The sequence below is a fragment of the Macrotis lagotis genome, chromosome 2 (genome assembly GCF_037893015.1).
Source record: "Macrotis lagotis isolate mMagLag1 chromosome 2, bilby.v1.9.chrom.fasta, whole genome shotgun sequence".
NCBI lineage: Eukaryota > Metazoa > Chordata > Mammalia > Peramelemorphia > Peramelidae > Macrotis > Macrotis lagotis.
Genome location: NC_133659.1, coordinates 289,424,561 through 289,444,678, shown reverse-complemented (window position 1 = coordinate 289,444,678; position 20,118 = coordinate 289,424,561). Strand labels below are relative to the sequence as shown.

At 40.2% G+C, this 20,118-nt stretch overlaps 1 protein-coding gene across 1 annotated transcript; it reads right to left on the bottom strand.

The window, feature by feature from the left end:
• Positions 1–12,018: 12,018 nt before the first annotated feature.
• Positions 12,019–19,748, bottom strand: CNPY2 (canopy FGF signaling regulator 2). Its single transcript, XM_074226378.1, has 5 exons — positions 19,458–19,748; positions 17,536–17,651; positions 16,580–16,783; positions 16,328–16,424; positions 12,019–16,004 (listed from the first exon to the last, which is right to left on the bottom strand). The coding sequence occupies exons 1-5, from the start codon at positions 19,543–19,545 to the stop codon at positions 15,961–15,963; spliced, it is 549 nt and encodes a 182-aa protein (XP_074082479.1). The 5' UTR covers positions 19,546–19,748; the 3' UTR covers positions 12,019–15,960.
• Positions 19,749–20,118: the final 370 nt, after the last annotated feature.

Here is a 20,118-nt window from a genome sequence, read left to right as displayed (position 1 = left end):
CTCTACAGAATGTAAGCTCCTTTAGGGCAAAAACTGTTTCATTTGGTTTTGTATTCTTATTACCTAGCATAGTGCCCAGGATATAATAGACACTTTATATATGTTTGTTGATTGATTGATTAAAGTCATTGATATAGATCTTAAACAGCTCAGGGTCAAGGACAGATCTCTTGAAATATTCCATTAGTTCTCTCCCCAAGTGGACATTCCTTCATCTATTAATGAAAGGTCTTTGGGATATTTTAACCAGTTCCAAACCTACCTAATAGAAATATCAGTCAGCCCACATTTCCATCTTGTCTGCCACCAGAAAATGACTTTGTTAAATGCTTTGCTGAAATCCAGCTACCTTGATTGACTTGTCTATTCATCAAACCTGGCAAATCTGTCAAGCCTATCAAAAGAAAGAAATGAGATTAGACTGGTGTGGCTCATAGTTTCTAATGTCACCTTAGTTTTTAGTGACTAGATTCCTTGGTGACTGGATCACAAATCATCCATTTAATAATATGTTCCAGAATTTTGTCACATTAAAAGATAAGCTTTCCCTTTGTTCATGAACATTTTTGAAGAAACTATAATTATTTTTATTTTTCTGATCTTGTTGCCCAACTTCCCTTTTCCATGATCTTTCCAAGATCACTGAGAATAGTTTATCAGAATTAGTTCTGCCAGTTTTTTTCAATGCCTAGAATGTAGTTCATTAAAGCCAACTGGGAGCTCTCCTACAACCTTCTCATTTATCTTGGATATCAACATTCTGTTCACCACCTTTGCCCTATCCCTTCTAATCCAAAGATCCTTCTCCTCAGCAGACAAAAACATTTACCCTTCATTATCATTATTGCATCTACCCAAAGGACAGCCTTACCTTCTTTAATCTCATTTTCTCTAAGATAGCTAAAAATACCTTTTGTTTTTAGTATCTAGTTCATTCTGAGCTCTAGTATTCATACTGTTTTTATGTTTATCTTGTGTTTTACTTCTATAGCTTCTTTTCTGTGTTTTCTTAAATACAGCCAAGAAGGTGGAGTAGCACCCCCCTAAAAAAATAATGTATGATAATCCAAACATATTTAGAAAACAGAATCCTAAAATCCAAGAAAAATCACATCAGGAGTAATTTTTTTCAGCACAGATCAGAGTCACTCCAGAGACTTGACAGAGAGGTCCAGACAATGGGTTAGGGTCTGGCCAAAGATGCACAAGTCTTGAGCATTCCACAATGAGGAGAAGCTGTGCATCAGACAAGAGGGGGTCCCAGGTCCAGTCTAGAAGGGCCTATTTTGTTTAAGATGCTAGGAAAGATGCCAGTTGGCATCTCTGTAACTCACTATCCCTCCAGGGCTGACAAGAGGAGGAGGCTTGTGACCAGGGACAAAAGAGATTACACCAGAGTAAGGGGTAGTCACAGGCCCTAGGCTATGTATCTGGAGCATGGAGCAAGTTCAGAAGAAAGCAGCAGTGGCTCGAACCCCAGTCTGAAATCTGAAGAGGAATAGCCAGAGAAAGAATCCCAGACCAAGGGAGTTCTGTTCTGTCATTTCATCATTAGAATTTTCCGGCTGACTGATAATAGCCAATAGATAGTCTAATGAAAGTCCAAATTAGGTAAGCTGACAGGCTTATGGCTCAGACCCAAACTCAGACCAAAGTGGCGTGATCAGACTTTGTCCTGGATCAGACTACTTTGTGAACACAGCCTAAGCTATTCCTGAGATCTCAGGAAAGCAACAGTTGGACCGGTCCAGATATCACTCTCCTTCCATCTCCCCACAGAAGTATTCAGAACCTGGCCCTAATATAAACTCCAAAGTCAGGAAGTGGGTTAAAGAATAAGCAAGCAAAAAAAATGCCACCATAAAAAAACTACTATGCTTACAGTGACCCTCAAGACACAAACCCAGGGGAAAAAATGACTCCAAAAAAACATCTCAAAGAAAAGCACAACTTAGGCACAAATTCAACTAGATTTCTTCAAAGTTAAGAAGTAACAGTATTGGGAAAAGTATAAAATGCTTTTATAAATGAAATGAGAGTGTGAAGGGAACAGAATGTAAAATAATGAATGCAATGGAAGAAAGAATTAGAAAGGGAATTAACAGCTTGTCACAAGAAGTATAAAACCATTTAGAGAAGCATGGAAAGAAATAATCCAACTGATGATGATGAGCAAAGGGAGCAGAACCAAGAGAATATTGTACATTATTTAACAGCAGCACTGTGAGTTGACCAACTATGATGGATCAGCTGTTCAGTTCAGAGAGCTAGGACAACCCTGGGAGACCATTATGGACAATGCCATCCATATCCAATGGAAAACAAAACAAAACAAAACAAAACAAAAAACTCCACAGAATCTGAATGGATACTATGTTCAGTTTTTTTTTTAAACTTCTTTTATGAGGCGGCTAGGCAGTGCAGTGAATAGAACACTGGCCCTGGAGTCAGAAGTCCCTGAGTTCAAATCCTGCCTCAGATACTTAATAATTACCTAGGTGTGTGGCCTTGGGCAAGCCACTTAACTCCATTTGCCTTGCAAAAACCTAAAAAAAAATACAAAACTTCTTTTGTTTTTTCTTCCTGTCCCATAGTCCTAACACCTCATATACAAAATGACTAATATGTAAACATGTTAAAAACATGTTCAACATTTTTACTAGACTGCCGCTGAGGGGAGGAGGATGTTAGAAAAATGTGTAACTTATAAATATGCAAGAGGATGAATGTTAGAAAACTTTCATAGCATGCAACTGGAAAAATAAAATAAAATATTTTTAAAAAGTACAAAACTGGGGGGTGGAGCCAAGATGGCAAGAAGAAAGGATCCTCTCTTAGGCGCTCTCTCATAAAATTTATAAACTAAGGACTCTAACTAAATTTTCTAGAGACAGAACCCACAGAGGGACCCAGTGAGGCAGTTCTCCTACTCAAGGTAACCTGGAAAAGAGCAGAAAGGCTCTGCTCCCTGGAGTTGGAGGGGCAACCTGCCAGAGTGAAAGAACTTCAGCCTCCTGGAGGCAGCCCCAGGGTGCTGGGAGCCACAGCTCACAGCAGCGGGGGAGTTTCCTGATCTACGCCCCGGGGAGCATTGGGCACAACTTGGGGGAACAGCATGGGGGATCTCTGCCAGAGCGAGCACATGAAGCCCCAGCCTTCAGGGCAGACAGCCAAGGCAGTCCAGATCCAGGAAACAGAAGCAGGCAGAGCTGGTAAGCAGGAGCCCCCAGGGCATGAGCCCATTGAACCTAGGGAGGGGAGTGAAGAGAGAGACTGCAGAGCTCTGTCCTCTGCCCCTCTAACAGGACTCTGGGGTTCTGACCACATTCAGATCCTGATTGCAGTCTAGGCCCCCCATAGAACAGCAGGGCCTCCCCCACCTCAGCCCCATGGCAGAGGGGGACGCTTATGATCATTCATAGACCAGGAGGGAGGATAGAGCCTCGCACTGGGATCCTTGTGAGAGTATCCCAAAAGCTCAGGAAGCACCCCAAAACCAAGGTCAGGCTGGGAAAATGAGTAAACAGAGAAAAAAGAGGAGTACCATTGAGAAATATTTTGCCTGTGAACCCAAGAAGGATCGAAACACTCAGTCTGACAATGAGGAAGCACAAGCTCCTGCACCTAAAGACTCCAAGAAAAACAGAAATTGGGCTCAGGCTATGAGAGAGCTCAAAAAAGACTTTGAAAATCAAATGAGGGAGATACAAGAAAAACTGGGAAAAGAAATGAGAGAGACGCAGGAAAACATGAAAATGAAGTCAGCAGCTTAGTCAAGAAGATCCAAAAAAATGTTGAAGAAAATAACATGCTAAAAACCAGCTTAGGTGAAATGGATAAAATAGTTCAAAAAGTTATTGAGGAGAAGAATGCTTTAAAAAGCAGAATTGGCCAGATGCAAAAAGAGATAAGAAAGCTCTCTGAGGAGAACAAATCCTTCAGACAAAGAATAGAACTCAGGGAGATTGCTGAATGTATGAGAAATCAGGAATCAATACTTCAAACCCAAAAGAATGAAAAATTAGAAGAAAATGTGAAACATCTCATTGAAAAAACAACTGATATGGAAAACAGATTTAGGAAAGATAATTTAAAAATTATTGGAATACCTGAAAGTCATGATCAGGAAAAGAGCCTTGATATCATTTCCAAAGAATTACTACAGGTAAATTGCCCTGATATCCTAGAAGCAGAGGAAAAAATAGAAATGGAGAGAATCCACTGATCTCCCCGAGAAAGAGATCCAAAAAAAAAAAAACAACCCAGGAATATTATAGCCAAGTTCCAGAACTCCCAAGTCAAAGAGAAAATATTAGAAGCAGCCAGAAGGTCACAATTCAAATATCATGGAGCTGCAACCAGGATCTCACAGGACTTAGCAGCAACTACATTAAAAGCTCATAGGGCTTGGAATATAATATACTGGAAGGCAAAAGAGCTTACAATGCAACCTAGAATCAACTACCCAGCAAAACTGAATGTCCTCTTCCAGGGAAAAAGATGGACTTTCAATGAACCAGGAGAATTTCAAATGTTCCTGTTGGAATGGCCAGAGCTGAACAGAAGGTTTGATCTTCAAATACAGGACTCAGGTGAAGCATAGAGATTGGAGGAGAAGGGGAAAATATAGCTTAATGATGATGAACTGCATGTATTCCTGCATAGAAAAATGACACTGATAATACTCATATGAACCTTCTCAATTAACAGAGCAGCTAGAAGGAGCTTTTATAAATGAAGCACAGGAGAAAGCTGAATTTGAAGATAAAATATGGTATAAAAATGCAGTCAATAGAAAAAAAGGGAAATATAATGGGAGAAAGAAAAAGGAGAGGGGGAATAGGCCAAGATATTTCATATAACAAGATTTTTCTTTATTACAATGAGCTACTGCAATGATATGGAAGGGGGGGAGGAAAGGGGGAATGAGGGAATCTTCGCTCTCATCAGAGGTGTCTAGGAGAGGAAACAGCATATATATACTCAATGGGGTATAGGCATCTGGAGTAAGAAGGAGAGAAGGGGGACAGGGGGAAGGGGGAGATGTGAATGATGGAGGAGAGGATGGACCATGGGGGGAGAGTGGTCAGATATAACACATTTTCTTTTGTACTTTTTGTAAGGGGCTGGGATTGGATGTCCTGTCCGGGACCATAGGGCCAGGTGGATGCTGAGCCTAAGGGGTAGTATGTGGGCTCAGGGCCTCTTGGCCCCAGGGCCAGGGATCTGTCTGCTGCACCACTCAGCTACCCTACAGCACAGTCAGAGTGAAAGCACAGTCAGAGTGAAAGGAGAGAGAAAATATAGTACATGGTAGTGGAGAAATACGAAAGGAGGGAGGTGCAATCAGCAATGGCAATGGTGGAAAAATATGGAAGCAACTTTTGTGATGGATTTATCATAAAGAATGTGATCCACCTGTGATAGAGTTGGTGGTGTTGAAACACAGACTGAAGCACATTTATTATTATTATTATTATTTTTTTTGGGGGGGGTTGCAGGGCAAATGGGGCTGGGTGGCCTGCCACCCTGCATAGCAGGGTGATTGCTGGGTGTCTGAGGTGGGATTTGGACCTGGGTGCCCCTGGCTCAAGGGCCATTGCTCTGTCTGCCACCCGGCCACACCCTACTATTATTACTATTTTATTTTATATCTTTTTTTTTTCTTTTTTTGATTTTTGCAGGGCAGTGGGGTTGGGGTGGCTTGCATGTCACACAACTGGGTGATTGTTGGGTGTACAGGGCCGGATTTGGGCTCGGGTCCTCCTGGCTCCAGGGCTGGTGCTCCATCCACCGTGCCACTTGGCCACACCTACAATTATTACTATTATTATTTTTTTAATTTTAATTTTAATTGTTTTCTCTCCCCTTTACTTTATCGCTCAAGTGAGTATATATTTTTGGGGGGGAGGAGGTATTTTGTTCACTCACACAAGAATATTTTATTAATGTATAAAAAACATTATTTGTACAAAATGAGAATAAATAAATATTAAACTAAAAAATAGAAAAAAAGTAAAAACCTAAAAAAAAAAAAGAACTTCATGGAATATCATCTTCATAGAACATCTAATTTCTGCTTTGCTTCAATCATTCTGTATCAGTTGGGAAGGTTTATTCAAGTTACCTAAGCCTCCTTACATACAGGGTAGGGCATGGAAAAGGAAGTACTCCTCTGGCATTAGTATGCATTTGGGAAGAAGCAAAAATTACTATCCTTATTACTTTTATATGATTTTCATTTTTTCTTTCTAATATAGTCTAAAATGTAAAGATAGGAAAGAAGAGGGGAAAAATTAATAGTTCCTGACCTGTGGCAGTCTCCTTTAATATATCTTATTATCTACAGATTGAAGCATAGTTTTTTTTTTACTTTATTTTTCTTGAGGTTTCTTTTGGCAGGGGGGGGTGTCATCTGTGTTTTCTTTCACAACATTGTTATGGGAAAATTTTGCAAGTAATAGCCTATATAAAATTGCATGCTTTCTCAATGAAGGTCAGGGAGAGAATGTGGAATTTAAAGTTTTAAAAATGAATGTTAAAATAGTTCTTTTTCATGTTACTGGAAATGAAATACCAAATAAATAAAAAGATCATATTAGAAATATAAAAAAGTACAAAACTATGCCCAAGCAACAAACTCCTTGAAAATTATCTCTAATCACACACACACACATACACACACACACACACACACACACACACACATACACGCCAAGAAATATTAAAAAACTAAAGTCAAAAGACTTAAAAAATAGAAGAAAATATAAGATAATAATATAAGATAATTGGCTTGGAGAAATAGACCAAGGAGAAAATAAATATAAGAATCATTGGATTAACCTTATGATCCAACAATACCAGTATAGGCCTGCATACCAAAGAGATCAAAGAAAAAATATATATATAGTAGCTTTTTTGTATTGGCAAAGATTTGGAAATCGGGGGGATGCCTATCAATTGAGGAATGGCTAAACAAGTTATTTTTTATGATTATAATAGAATACACTTGAGCTATAAAAAACTATGAGCAGGATGGTTTTAGAAAACTCTAGGAAGCCTTATGTGAACTGATGCAGATGAAGTGAGTGGAACCAGAAGATCATTATACATAGTAACAGTAACATTGTAATAATGATCAATTGGACAGACTATCCTGAATCGATACAATGATACAAAACAATTTCGAAGAATTAATGATGAAAAAAATCCTCTCTACTTCCAGGGAGAGAACGGATGAACTCCGAGTGCGAATTAAAATTTTTCATTTTTTTTCTTTATTTTTTGTGTCCTGGATAATATGGAACTTTTTATTTATTTATTTTTTTCATTTTTTGTAAGGCAATGGGGTTAAGTGGCTTGTCCAAGGTCACACAGCTAAATAATTATTAAGGTCAGAGGGAAAGAAAATAAATGTATGGTAGTCAATGAATTGAGAGTACAACCACATGTGTTTCTTTAATTAGATCCCCTTTTTTCCCTCATTGGATTATCAGAATTGTTTTTGTTTAATCTTGAGAACTTTAATCTTTAGAGCTTCCCATGCTTCTTATTCTGACTTAATTTTAAGAGTTTTCAGGCCATGACTTTCTGCCTCCCCTTTATGTACAGTTTATTCATATTATGATTATTTCTGTGCATGTACTAGCTTCCCTGCTATGTTTTTCATGATTTCAGTTCTTTATATTGTTGGGATTTAACTGGTTTCAGTCTGCTCACTTTTATCTTCCTCATCAACCTTCCAGCATTGTAGTTTATATAGTAGTCGATAAAAGTTGGGTTGAATTATTGAATGTTATGGAAACAGCATTCAATTAAATGCTTATATAAGATTCTGGTATACTTGGGGTCAGTATATCTGAAAAAAGTCATTAAAAACAGTAAAAAGAAAAGGCAACTAGGGGGCCACTAGGTGGCGCAGTGGATAGAGCACCAGCCCCAGAGTCAGGCGTACCTGAGTACAAATCCAGCCTCAGACACTTAAAATTACCTAGCTGTGTGGCCTTGGTCAAGTCACTTAACCCCAATGCCTTGCAAAAAAACTTAAAAAAAAGGCAACTAATGGCTAGACATTTTAATCAAGGGATTAAAATTATTCTTATAAGGAAAGATGAAAAAGATGACTCTTCAATCTGAAAAGAAAAAAGCTGAAAAGTGATTTAAAATAAATCAATAAAGCCATCAAAGGACTATAGACTTGTTCACCTAAAACTGAAATACTAGAACTAAACATATCTCTGAAAATTTGGAGGTATAAAAACTCTATTCCCTTCTTTTCTTACTTCCTTAGATTTTTGTCCATCTCTTCAGTTCAACATTTACATGCAGACTGCTCTCTGCATGGTAATCATCCTTTCTTTCATCTTCATTATCTTTCTCTTTTTGGTTCTTACCTCTGTCCACAATTATGTCCCCTACTCTAAAACAATATCCTATCTTGACTCTGTCTCTGTCACAAGTCACTATCTTTTCTTTATTATCTTTAGTACCAAACTTTTAAAAAGAGTGATCTGTAGCTAGCTATACCAAATCATTCTTCATCCTGGATGAATATTAAATCAACTTATATATTCGCCACTCTATTCAAACTATTATTTTCAAAATAATCAATGACTTACTAATGCCCAAATCCAATTTTTTTTCAGGCTTCATAATCCATAACCTCTACAGCACCAGGCACTATTGACAATATCTTCTTGATGTTCCTTATTATTTGTATTTTGTAACCATACCACCATGCTCTTGGTTTTTGCTTATACCTCTATTATTAGCCCTCCTCTGATATCTCTCACTTGGATATTCCTTTAAGTTTCATTTCTAGTTCTAACCCTTGAGTTCCAGTACCAAATTTCTAACTACCTGATGAACATTCCTATCTGGATATTCTCTTATCTCAAACTTATCAAGTTCAAAATGGAACTAATTTTCAATAAAATGATATCACCGTTCTTTCTCTCTGTTGGGAGACTATGTAGATCCTCAGGTTCAATATATCCCTTCTTTTTCTCTCACCCCTACAGTCAATCGACTGTCTTTTGGATTCACAAAACTTAACATATCAAACACCCCTTGTTTCTGCTATCATTTCAACCTCCTTTATTTGGACCTTCATTTTCTCTTCTCTTTGTTTTCAATGAGTTTGTCTGACTCTAGTTCCTCCATCTTTGAATCTTTACCAGGCTGCCAGAAAACTCTTCAGTGGTTCTCCATTCTTTCAAAAGAAAAAAAAACTCTTCCTTGCAGACATTTTAAGTTTCTCCATGATTTATCTCTTTAAATCTCATTCTTTGCTGCTTCATTCCAGCTAAAGTCTCAGTACACTGACCTAATCCAACCTCTTCTTATGTGTCTTTCTAGTATCATCTGATTATTGAATCCTTCCTTTTAAGGACCTGCTTATTGATGTTTGCCCTTTGTCCTTGAAGATCATCATGATATCAGGGAGGTGATGCCATGTCAAGGACACGAATTGGATTTGAGTGGGGGACTGTGCTAAGTTACCAGCCTCACTTTCTTCTCTGGAGCCCTCTGGGTCTAGAAATGAGATATGAATCTGGACAACCAGAGGTAGCCCTGGATGAGAGGCCATCAGGGCTAAGTGACTTGCCCAAGGTCACACAGCTAGTGTCTGAGGCTGGATTTGAATTCAGGTCCTTGACTTCAGGACCAATCTACTGTACAATCTAGCTGTCCTACCTGCTCATTAGCTTTTTTCTGATTGCTCCTCTTAGAACTGACTTCTCCCTCAAATTTTTATGATATGACCCTTCCCTATGTACTTGTAACTTATACCTGAAGGTAGTGTCCTGTTTCCCTTCTACCACAAGCATATATTAAATATGTTGAACTGACTTATTTTAGAGGCAGCTTGGAGGAGTGGTGGATGAAAGCTGGGTCCAGTCAAGTTTAAATCCAGCCTCAGATGCTAGCTGTGTAACCCTGGGCAAATCCCTTCATCTCTATGGGTTTCTGGTTAATAATAGCAACAACTTCATAGAGTTATTGTGAAGCTCAGGGACTTGTGCAGTGATCACTCTACTTCTTCCTTTCCCTTTCCCTCCCTGATACTTTAGCTATTAAACATATAGATCTCACAGGAGGTTACGCCAACTGAAAATATGAGTTCTTTTACATTATATTTTATTTTTATTCATTTTATCTTATATTTTAATTTAGTGGAGTTTATCTAACAGAATGCTGCAATAAAACCCTTATGTAACCACCCCCTACTTCTTAAAAATCTGCATATTAATACCCTGGACTTTCTCATATATACTGGAACTCCCCTTAATACTTCAGAATCCAATTCAACAAGAATTTGTGAAACATCTACCACGTTCAAGGTTCAAATCTAGCTAAAAACAACTAAAAACAGCCCCTGTTCTCAAGGAGTTTGCATTCTGTTGAGATGAGGGGTTCAATCACTCAATTAATAGTTATTGTGTGTCTGTTAGGTTGGCAAGTATATGTGAGATGTATATATATATATATATATACAATAACGAGAGAAAGTGTAATATTTTTATCTCTATACACCTGATAGGCCTGAAGAGAATGCTAACAGGTCCTGTAAGAGTTCCATGAATTGAGCCTTAAATTGAAGCTAAGGATTCTAAGATATGGAAAGCAATGGACTCCACAGCCAGAAATATAGTCTGTGCAAGAATACTAAAATGAAAAATGGAAAGCCAAAGTTCAGGCAATGATAAATGGGCCAGTGTGGCTAGAACACAGAACAATGGGAAAAAGCCATAAAAAGTAGGCTGGTGTTGGATTATAAAGGGTTTTCAATGTTAGATTCCTTAATTGTATAATGTGATCCTTCTGGAACTTCCAGAAATAAAATCTCTCAAATAGGACCTGAGGCTTCAGATGTGGTGATCAGAAGAGCATATACTGTACAGGGAGGTAGATGGTATTTCTGGATATGGATTAGATAATAAATCATACTAAGTATTGCAATAGAGTAGATCCCATTATAGTGAGGCAGCATTTTAGGTTCCAGATGATTTTATAACAATTCTTGGGGATGGCTAGATGGAACAATGGATATTGCACTGGCCCTGGAGTCAGGAGTACCTGAGTTCAAATCCAGCCTCACAATAATTGCCTGTGTGCCACTTAACCCTATTTGCCTTGCAAAAACTTAAAAAAAAAACCTCAAACAAATTATTGGACAGTTTCCCTCCTTGGGAAGTTTAGGTGGTACAGTGGATAGAGTGGTGGCCCTAGAGTCAGGAAGATCTGGGTTCAAATTTGACTTCAGACACATTCTAAGCTGTGTGACCTTGAGCAAGTCTCTAAACCCTGTTTGCCTGTTTCCTCATCTGTAAAATGAATTGAAGTAAATCACTTCAGCATCTTTGCCAATAAAACTCCAAAAGTGGGGGTTATGATGAGATGGACACAGCTATAAAACAACTGAACAGCAAAAGGGCACTTCTGGAACTTTTCTAAATTGTTAGGGAGATTAACTACCATTTCTCTTATGAAATATTCCTTATTGAAGCTGTTAGAGACTACAGGGTTGGAAATTCTAAAAAATATAGATTTGATTTGGTTTGATTGCAAATGTTAGATATGATAGGCTGTCTTCAATCAACAAATATTTGAGTATTTCTGTGTGCAAAGGACCTTAAAGATACACTGATCAGCGCTGATAAAATTGAAATGGGTTGCATAGACAATATGGCTCTTTTCACTGCCAAGTTTGCAACTCTGGCCATTAAAAAACAAATTCATTTCCCAAGGCTGCATCCAGCAAGTGTTATTACCCTGAAGGATAGAACTTCACTTTCTTAGCTTAGTCAGATTCATGATAGCGCTGATTTTGCCCTGCAGGCTCATCATGGCTGGAGCAGTTTGCAAAGGTCATCCAGTTGAACCTTATTCTAATGGTGAAGAAACCATGGGTCCACATGGACTAGCATTTGAACTGAAATTCTGAGACTCAAAATCCAATTTTGAACTATATGGACTAGATATGACAGGAAACACTGAGTAATTAATAGTAAAATCTACAAAGGAAACAACTGCATTTAATCCAACTACTTTTTGAAAAGCATCCTCTGCATCACTTATGGACTACGAGGAACCTTTTCATACTGCCAAGAATTCATTCCTTTTGATTACAGGATGGCAGAGTTGGGTGTTAGGTTCTACAGGAAATGGCACAAATCACAAATGTCTAGCTGGGCTCTTCCCTAGACCAAAAGTGCCTCTGGGGTGCAGTACATCCAACCCCAAATCTTCAGAACCTAAGTGAAGAATTAGGCCTATGCCTCTCTCCTCTGGGTCATCCCCTCCTTCCTAGTATGGGATTGAGTAGGCTGACAGTTTCCCATTTCTGTTGAGGGGGAGTGAAGAAGGCCTAAGTCAAGTACTTAATCTACACTAATGAAGAGAAAAACCACATTTGGTAGTTTTGACTTGCTTTCTGGATCATTACGAGATTGTAAACAAGAGAACACAGACTGGTCACCCAGCAAGAGCAAGGGATAGTGAGGTGGTTGGTAGGATAGCAGTCTGGTAGGTTGGGAGAGTGGTGAACTTTTGGGAGGACATGGATAAGAGTTGGAGAGGTTGGACAGATATAGACAAGGATACAGTCTCTATATGAGGGAATTCACAGATGTTTTTGAGTACAACCTCAGTTCAGAATTCAAGGCTCTTCATATTTTTTATGGTCCTAGAATTAAGAGGTGGAAGAGTGGAGAGGTCACCCAGTTTTGATCCTACTTGGACAGAGAATGCCAGGACAGTCTCTCTCATTCTCAACAGAATGGGATTGATGTGGTTGGATGAAGAAGGAAATCACTTTTTTGTTGCCACATCAAACTTGTTATAGACTTATACTCCACTACATAATTCACTCATACTCCACTTTTCTAAAAGTCCTACACTAACCTATACTTAAATTTGAAGACAATAATCATGTCACTTCCTCCTCCACCCCTTTAGTGTTTCCTGAATTTGGGTTCCACATCATCAGGTTTTCTTTTTGGTAATATCCATAGCCATCTCAAATCTGATGTTCAGTGTGTGGCTCTTTCCACCCAAATCCTCCCCACTTTCCAATGATTATTTAGCAAACCCCCAAGGCTACTTGTCTTCGCTCCACAAATCTAATCAGATATCAAATCCTACTTTCACAGCATTCTTTGTATTTTTTGTAAGTCACACTTTTACTGAGCTACACTCTGGACTCCTTCAATAGTTTACTGCTGCCTGCAGTCTTTCCCCACTAAATCTATCATCCCCTCAGCTGCTAAATCCCAAAGTATTTTTCCTAAAACATACTCCCTCCTAAAATACTGTAGCTATTACCTCAAGGATCAAATAGAAAACTCATATCATTGAAAGCCTTTCCCATCTTTCCAGTCTTCTTACACTTGAGTCCCCTCTGGCTAAAATGACCCAATAGCTGTCCACACAGGACAGATAATCCTGTTCTGTCTTTCCAATGTCTACCCCCTCCCCCAGGCCTGTACTGCTTTTTCATAAACTGCCTCTGGCTTCCTTCTAGACAGCTTAAACCCCACATTTTGCAAGCCTTTCCTAGTGTCCCTCACTTTCCCCAATTAGTGTTATCTTTCTGAGATTACTTCCCATTTCTACCATATAGATCTTGGATGTCCATGATTGTTTGAATTTACTTCCCCAGTAGATGAGAGCTCCTTGGTATGTTTTTTTTCCTTTTCCCTATTGGCACTTAATAATTTAGTCTGATATATAGTCAGTCCTTAATAAATGCTTACTGCTAACTTGACTGTGGTACCTGGATGTCTATATTCATTTTCATCTCCATGTATTTACTTGCCATTCACTGGATTGGCCATCTTTGCTTTATAAGGAAGGAGAGCAATCTATGTGCACTTTCTTGAAGCTCCACCAAAAAGCCTTCTTAACTCTACTCCACACTGAACACTATCTTAATTTTTATTTCTGCACAATTTATCATGCTCTTTAGACATGCATAAATATTCGCTACAATAACTTTGGCTGGAGTCTCACTGCTTTTCAGCCATCCTTTTATGCACTGCTTACCATCTCCCTTCTGTTCAACAAATTCATTCTGTTCCCATTCTCAAACTGCCAATCTCCACCTCCTCATTTTCATCTCCCTCTACTACAGTTTATTCACCATTTGGTTACACTCAGTCAAGTCTCCTGAGAGAAACATTATCTTCCTCAAGCCAAGGCTAACGCCTCCACTTTGGTACTTGTTCTCTTTTCTCTGAACACCTTCAATCTCTATCCAATGACATCTTCTCCATATTAGTTTCAGTATCTCCCCCTCACAAGCTCTTTGCTTGTCTGCATGCGATGCTCAGGTCTCATCTACTCTAAAAACTGATTTCACTCAAGCTGACTGTCCCCATCATGAATTATCATATTGTGTTACATCCCATCTCTTTTCCTTCCATGCACAATTTAACCCTCACAGCCTCTACTTCCTTCTTCTTGATTCCTCAGGCAGTGTGGCTTCCATCTTCATCCCTCAACTGAAAGCACATCAATAGGTCCAAAGCATACCAGCCTATTCTCAATGCACATTTTTCTTAATTTTTAGCATCTGTCACCAGATGTTGCATTCATTGGTCATCATCATCACTTCCTTGTTTCCTTTTCTTACTCCAACAATGTAACCATACAACAAAGGCATAACCTGGCCTTTTCTTCTCACTTGGTTATCTCATCCAAGTCCCTTGCCTTGTCTATTATCCCCAAGAAGATAACTCACAAGCAAATATTCTTGGACCTGACCTTTCCAAGTTTAAAGCTGACAGTTCTTCCATCTGCTTGCCCCACTCAAACCCCAGGCTCAGCATGTCTAAAACTAAATTAATCCCTATGTTCCAGTCCTGCTCTTTACTCTCCTATGGTTTTAATCAATTATTGTTCTTTCGATTTCTATGTCCATCACTTCAGACATCTGAGGTTTTCCTTTCCTTTTAACCAGTTCAGTTCCACTCTTACCATTCTCACTACTAATAGCCTCATATTGTGCCTTTCTTCTTTTCCATCTCCAGTCTGTTTTGGGCACACTGGCATCATCTGCTCTTCTACTGTACTCCAATGCTTACCACAGTCCACAGTCCCTGGTTTTCAAGGCCCTCTTTTATCTGGTTCTAGCCTACCTTTCCAGTGTTATTTCTCATCACTCCTCAAGCTTGTTCCACATGCTTCATCGACATCTGATTAATGGCCACTTCACAAGCACATTCCATGTTTTTGAATCTTGATGCCTTTGCTGAAACTGTTCTTTAGGCCTGGAATATCCTCCTCATCTTTACTTACTGACATCCTAGTCATCTTTTAAAGTTCAATTTCACATATTCCATGAAGTCTTATTTAATCCCTCAAATGTGAAGTTACTAAGCTGAGTTCATCTACCACTCACCTACTTACATTAAAACTACAAGTAGGCTCATCTTGCTTACTTGAATTTAAGGGCAGAAACCCTTTCTTTTGTGTGTTTATATTTCTCCAGTGCTTCATACAATACATTGCAGGTAATGTTTGGGAGATGGATGAACTTGTGCTCACTAGTTCTGGCTTGCATATTTGTTTCATACTTTCACTTAAGAATTATAATGGAGTTGAGTATACTGTACTCAGCTCCCTCATAGAGTAAGCATTCAGTAAATGAATGAATGAATAAAACTGGCCCCTCATAAGAGATGGTTGGTTCAGAATTCATTCCCATGTTCATCTGATCCCTACTTTCAAATTCCTTCCCTGGCTTTCTTCTGTAGAAGCCCAGCCCCAGACCTAATACAAGGGAGTGAATTGGTGGGAAGACACAACTTAGTTTGCACCACATTTTCTTTTTTTTCTTCTTCCTGTTTTTGGGTTCATTTTAGTAAAAACATCATATAAAAGGCATTGTAGCCCCTTTTCCCCTCCGGGGGAGGGATGGTCCATCAGGTCTATCTGGCTGAGGGATGCTCCAGTGGGTCACAGCTCATCATGAGATATGTGCAGGGCATGGTCACACAAATCTGCAGGTATAATACACAACAATCATGCTAATATAGTCTACTGAACACATACACACATACAAATATGAAATCATAACAGTTACGAGTATTGTGCTGGTATATAGACCCATTCTTTGGAATATATGCTTATATATTAAGTTTTCCCCAAACCTCTTCCCACTCCCACTTCACATCTCTCTATCCCACATGGGGATGTGCCACTGAGATAAGGGAAGCAAATAAGAGCTGGTAGCTGGGTAGAGTACCTAGGTCTCCAAGGAAGGAAGGGAAAAACATCTTAGGCTGTAGTCAAGAATGCAGAGGTAAATTCAGGGAAAGCTTACCTGTACGTTTGCTACAGAGTCGGTCTTTGACATTGTCAGTCTCTCTGGAAAAGAACTCAATGAGCTCATCCTCATATTCTTCTACTATGCTTTCACACTGTAAAGCCAAAGGACAAGGCAAAGTGAGGGATGCTGACAGGGAGGCCTTGGCCCCAATTTTCACTTGAGAAACCAAGGCAAAACTAATTCTTTGCCTTGGGTTCTCTGGCAACCCCAGAAGGCCCCCACCTTCCCATTGGCTTTAGCCCTCACCGCAAACTTGAGGCTGGCCCTGATGTCTCCATCAATTCGAATGCCCTCCATGTCTGGCTCATTAGCTTTCTTGTCCCGGCTCACTACCCGTATGTAATTCTTTCGATGTGTGGTAGGGTTGGCCTGTTCCCCATATTCCTTCATTTGCTCACAAATCCGTTCCAGAAGTTCTGTCAAATGAGCTTCTGAACGGGCATAGGGTACCTAAGAGGGCAACACACAGAAATCCTTAGCTTGGTTCAATCCCTCCCTAAGCAGTCAAATTCAAGATAATTCCTTTCCTTCTGAACTTAACATTATCCAAAAAGTCTTTCCTGATTATTCTTTTACCTATAAGAACTGATGGACTAGTTTATACAATATTCATTTTTGTTTATTGCTCTAACAAATGGAGATAACTCAGCAAACATTTATTAAGCATCTTTGTTCCAAGGTCCATAGAAGATGCTTATTATGAAGAGTAATCTGAGATATTCTGATTGTATAGAATCATTTCAAAATGTAAATTGCTTTACAAATAAAAGAATATGTAAATTTTAGGTGTTTTTTAATGTTTTCAGCACCAGTTCCTCCAACTAGATTGTAAACTTGATAAAAAGATGTTATCTTTTAGAGTTTATAATATACTATATATTTAGATTATATAGCATATGTACATATTATATAAAATACATGCTGTATATGATATAAATATTATGTACAATATTTTTATAATATAATATGCTCAGAGTTGAGACTTATTGTTTGCTTGTCGCAAAGATACAAGGTCCTCAGCTTGGCCATTAGGGTTCAACCCTTAATCATTTTATTAGGTATAGCCCAAACTTTCCGATATACACTTTGAGTCAGTGTCTCATTTACTCCTAATGAGATCAAAGTTCCTTCTACCAAGCTAGATTCTCAGGCCCTGACCAGAGCTAATGGGACTATTTAGTTTTAGAGAAAATATGGATTACCTCCACAAATGATTGGCTACCATCGGGGTTGATCCGAAAAGACCCCATCTGGATGGTCTTCTTGGGATCTACTTGGGCAATTTCCCACTCTAGTTCATCCACAAGAGCCCTGCAGGCTGGAGGAATGGGAGCAGAGGAGGATAAAGGATCATTGGCCTTATTGGAGATTATTTAAATCAGGGGTTTTTAATTTGTGGTTCACAGAGCATACACAGATAGATTTCAGGTCTTAACTTGATTGGGAAGAATATTTTGATAACTATATTTCCTGTATAATTCTATGAATTAAAAATATTATATGAACACAACTATAAAATACCACACAAATAAAGTCAGATCTAAACAATTGGTAAAATATTAATTGCCAAGTCAATCTAAAAAAAAAATGACAATTCTACCTGAATTTTTACTTAGTGCCATATCCATCAAACTATCAAAAAAGTATTTTATAAGAGCTAGGAAAAACAACAAAATTCATCTGGAAGAACAAAAAGTTCAAGGGTATCAAAGGAATAAATGACAAAAATGCAAAAAGAAGGTAGTCTAGCCATATCAGATCTTATCAAAACAATATAGTACAGGTTAAGAAATAGAGTGGTGATTTGGGTCTTAATGTTTAGTATGGGTTACAAATGTAGAGCCTATGTCAGATTCCTTTCTATTGGGGGAAAGGGGGGGGAGGAAGGGAGATGTAAAACTCAAAATTTTGTAAAAAACGATTGGCAAAAACTACCATTGTATGTAGTTGGAAAAAAACAAATAAATAAAATGTAACAGTGGAATAGATTAGGTACAAATTACACTGTAATAAATGATAGTAATCTAGTATATGATAAACTCAAAAGATCCAAGCTTTTGGAACAAAAATTCATTATTTGATAAAAATTGTTGAGAAAACTGGAAAATAGCGTGACAGAAAAAAGGTACAGACCAAAATCTCACAAAGTATATTGAGATAAGGTCAAAAATAAAAAAGAGATAAGGTCCAAATGGGAAGATGATGGAGAAACTAGATAGTGCAGTGTTTAGAACACTGGCCCTGGAGTCAGGAGTACCTGAGTTCAAATCCAACCTCAGGCACTTAATAGTTACCTAGCTGTGTGGCCTTGGGCAAGCCACTTAACCCCATTGCCTTGCAAAAAAACAAAAAAATAAAAATATGGTAGATGATTTACACATAACATAAGTAAATTAAGAAAGCCTGGAACAGTTTATCTGTTGGATTTTATGGATACAAGGGAAGAATTTGTACCTTACAAAATGTTAATATTTTTATTATATATAAAATGAATGTTTCTGCACAAACAAAACCAATGCAACCAAAATTATTAGGAAAGAAGAAAATTGGGGAAAAAATATTTGCAACAGTATGGATAAAGCCTTATTTCTCAAAAAGACAGAATCGAGTCAAGTTTATAAAAATACAAGTCATTTCCCGATTGGTAGCTAAAGGATACAAGCAGGAAGTTTTCAGAGGACAAAATCAAAGTTGCCTATCGTCACCAAAAAATGTTCTAAATCACGATTTGTTCAGGGAAATTGAATCAAATTACAATTTACAAATTAAGGAAACTCAGAGGCACCCATGACACTATTCCTGTGGCTCCCGTGACAGCGGGGCAATGCTGACTGCGGGGTTCGGAGGCGGCGCGGGGCGCGATCTGGAGCTGAGCACCGCTGGGCCTGCGGGGCGGCTCTCTGGGGCGCAGCGGCCGAGCCCAGGTCCGGGGCCGAGGACGCAGCCCGCGGCTCTCCGCCTTCACTCGCGTCTTTCCGCACCCAGTGGGTGCTTCCACGGAAGCGCACGTGCGTGGCCGTGCCGGATCGCCGGCGGCCTCCAAACTCCTCCATAAAAACGTTCAAAGGCCTTAGACTGCGGAGGCGGCGCCCCCACCCCCCCGCGGCCCGGCCGGGGCCGTTACCTCCACAGTGCAGGTCCTGGCTCCTCCGTGCCCACGAGCTGCCCAGCAGGGCGGCCACGAGCAGCGCCAGCCCCCAGCGGCCGGCCATGGTCCGCTCCGCCCGCCTGCGAGGGAGAGCAGCGGTGGGGGCTCCAGGCGGCCCCGGGCCCGGCCCCGCCGGCCTGCCCTGCCCTGCCCTGCCCTGCCGCGGGGCGCGTCGGCCCAGCACCCCCTACCCAGGCGCTGAGCGCGGCAGGCCGGGCCGCTCCGCAGCTCCTCGGTGGGCCGCCTGTCCGCGCGGCGGGGCCCGGCCTCCCGGCGCACACGGACGCCGCGGGCCGGAGCTCGCAGGACAGCCTCGGCGGCGGCGGCGGCGAGTGCCCGGGCGCCGGGTGGCAGGACCTGCGTGGCAAGGGGAGGAGAGGCCGGCCGGGGGCGGGGCCGAGCAGGTGAAGGGCGGGTCCTAGGTGCAGCGGCGGCAGGGCACTACAAGTCCCGACAAGCTTTGCGCCAAGCCGGGGCTCCCGCCCTCCGCGCCCCGCTTCCGGCACGCCCTCTCGGCGGGAGCGGGCTCTGGCGCCACGCAGCTCTCCCGGCTCTCGAGACCCGCCCCTGGAGCCTCCACAAGCGATGGCGGGCACGGCGAACTCGCCGCGAGGCGCCCCGCAAGCAAAGACAGGCC

What these genes read in the sequence shown, in the direction of transcription:
- CNPY2 (XM_074226378.1), bottom strand. Translation starts at nt 19,545, where the DNA reads ATGGCCGGCCGCTGGGGGCTGGCGCTGCTCGTGGCCGCCCTGCTGGGC. An exon ending in CCAGGACCTGCACTGTGGAG is followed by an intron (nt 17,652 to 19,457) that starts GTAACGGCCCCG and finishes CCATTCCTCCAG; the next exon opens with CCTGCAGGGCTCTTGTGGAT. An exon ending in GTAGCCAATCATTTGTGGAG is followed by an intron (nt 16,784 to 17,535) that starts GTAATCCATATT and finishes TTGCCCTCTTAG; the next exon opens with GTACCCTATGCCCGTTCAGA.